The sequence below is a fragment of the Orycteropus afer genome, unplaced genomic scaffold (assembly GCF_000298275.1).
Source record: "Orycteropus afer afer isolate SDZICR_OR568_19922 unplaced genomic scaffold, OryAfe1.0 scaffold00461, whole genome shotgun sequence".
NCBI classification, from domain to species: domain Eukaryota; kingdom Metazoa; phylum Chordata; class Mammalia; order Tubulidentata; family Orycteropodidae; genus Orycteropus; species Orycteropus afer.
The window spans coordinates 1,108,630-1,110,503 of record NW_006922048.1 but is presented as its reverse complement, the minus strand read 5'-3'; the positions used below and the strand labels follow the sequence as shown (position 1 = coordinate 1,110,503).

The window sequence follows — 1,874 nt, the reverse complement described above, 5'->3', positions numbered from 1 at the left end:
CTACTTCCGTAGTGATACTGCCTCGGAAACCCAATGAGGGGTCGCTATGAGTCGGGGCTGACTCGACAGCACATAACAACAACAACAACAAGTCAATTTCAACTCATGGTGACCCCATGTGTAATACATACAAATGGTATAAAAGCCACAAGGCACCAAAAGACACAAAGGTTAATTGGTGGAAAATTTCCCTCTAATCTTTGATTTTTAGTCACCAGTTTATCTCCATGAAGGCAGCCTCTGTTGCCATTATTTTTTTAAAAATGTATCCTTTTGGGAAGACATTATGTGTATACATCATAGAGTTCTGTGGGTGGCACAGTTTATGCTTGGCTGCTAACCAAAGGTTGGTGGTTTGAACCTACCCAGCAGTCCAGCAGTGCCTCAGAAGAAAGGCCTGGTGATCTGTTTCTGTAGAGGTGACAGCCAAGAAAACCCTATGAAGTACTCTCACTCTGTAACACATGGGGTTGCCATGAGTGAGAATCAATTCAACAGCAAGTGGAACTAGTAGGTAGATGGCACTAAAGACCCCTCCTATAGTCACAAAATTATCACACCCAGATTTTAGGTCCAACACCAGATTCTTCCCTCCGCCCCCCAGGGACTGTGTCTGCTCTCACATGTCCCAATGACCAGAGTACAACCAGAAGCAAAAAAAATCTCCATGTGTGTGTTTTCTGTTTGTTTTTGCCTTCCCAGCTGGGCTTGGAGCGTTTCAACGCAGTTGGCATCTTGGGGTTTAACTCAGTGGAGTGGTTTATTGCTGGAATTGGTGCCATCTTAGCAGGGTAAGATCACTGACGTGATTCATTGTGAGTGTTGACAAGCCACGGGCAACCCTGGGCCAGTTCAGACTGAGGTATGAAAAGGAATGTCATGGGGAGTCCCAGGCTAGCAGGCAACACAGACACACAAACACATCATTCTGGTTGAGCGTCATGTGTAATGACATCATTACACCAGGGCTTTTAGACTTTGTTTTTCTACAGTCGAAACAACAATGAGAGAAAGCATTTAGAGATTTCTGATTGTGTGCTAGCCATTGTGTTCTGTCCTTGGGATCCTGTAAAACCTCATCCCAGCAATGTGAACTGGCTCCTATGGTTTCCTATTTACAGATGGAAAAACTGAGGCTCGTGCAGCCTGTGGGCAGCAGAGCCACAACCTGAACCCAGATAGGAGTGAATGAATGAAACTCCGTTGGCTGTAGCTGGGAGTAGGGGAGGTGCCAATGCAGGGGATATGTGTTTTCACCTTAGGGGCTGATGCCCCAGGTGACTCAGTTAGTCCTTAAGTGAACGGCAATTGACCAGATCGGAAGCTGGAACACAGGTGGGCTATCCTGTCCTAAGTATTTTGAAGTCATGTGAGAAAAGTCAATGTGAAATGGCCATGTTTGATGTTTGGGTCTGTGGGTGAGCCCTGAAAGAAAAACATCAGTGGTCTTTCGCTACTTTGTGGTTTCTCCTTCTCCTGGCACGGTTGACATTTGGGACTGGGTCATTCTCTGTCATTGGGGGCTTTGGGACTAGGTCATTCTCTGTTACTGGGAGCTTTGGGACCAAGTAATTCTCTGTCATTGGGGGTTGTCCCATGCATTGTAGGACTTTTGCTGCATCCCTGGCCTTTGCCCACCAGATGCCAGCAGCACCCCCCACAGCCATGGCAATCAAAATGTCTCTAGATATCACCCCCCCCAAAAAAAGACATAAATATAAGTTTTATGCACAAAGATGTTTCTTTCCCCCACACACACATACTTGGTTTTTATTTTATTTTATTTTTTGCAGTGTTCCCTCCCTTCCCCTCCCACCCCAGCACAAAGATGTTTCTTGCTAGTGTTACTGGTGATGGTAAAAGAAAAAAAAAAA

General features: G+C 45.6%; 1 protein-coding gene across 1 annotated transcript in view; it reads left to right on the top strand.

Moving 5' to 3' along the window:
- The window catches only part of ACSBG2 (acyl-CoA synthetase bubblegum family member 2), a 119,354-nt gene that overhangs the window by 76,833 nt on the left and 40,647 nt on the right, over positions 1-1,874 (top strand). The window contains exon 7 of the mRNA XM_007954492.1: positions 703-791. Coding sequence (XP_007952683.1) covers positions 703-791 — 89 coding nt within the window. The remainder of the gene's footprint in view (positions 1-702; positions 792-1,874) is intronic.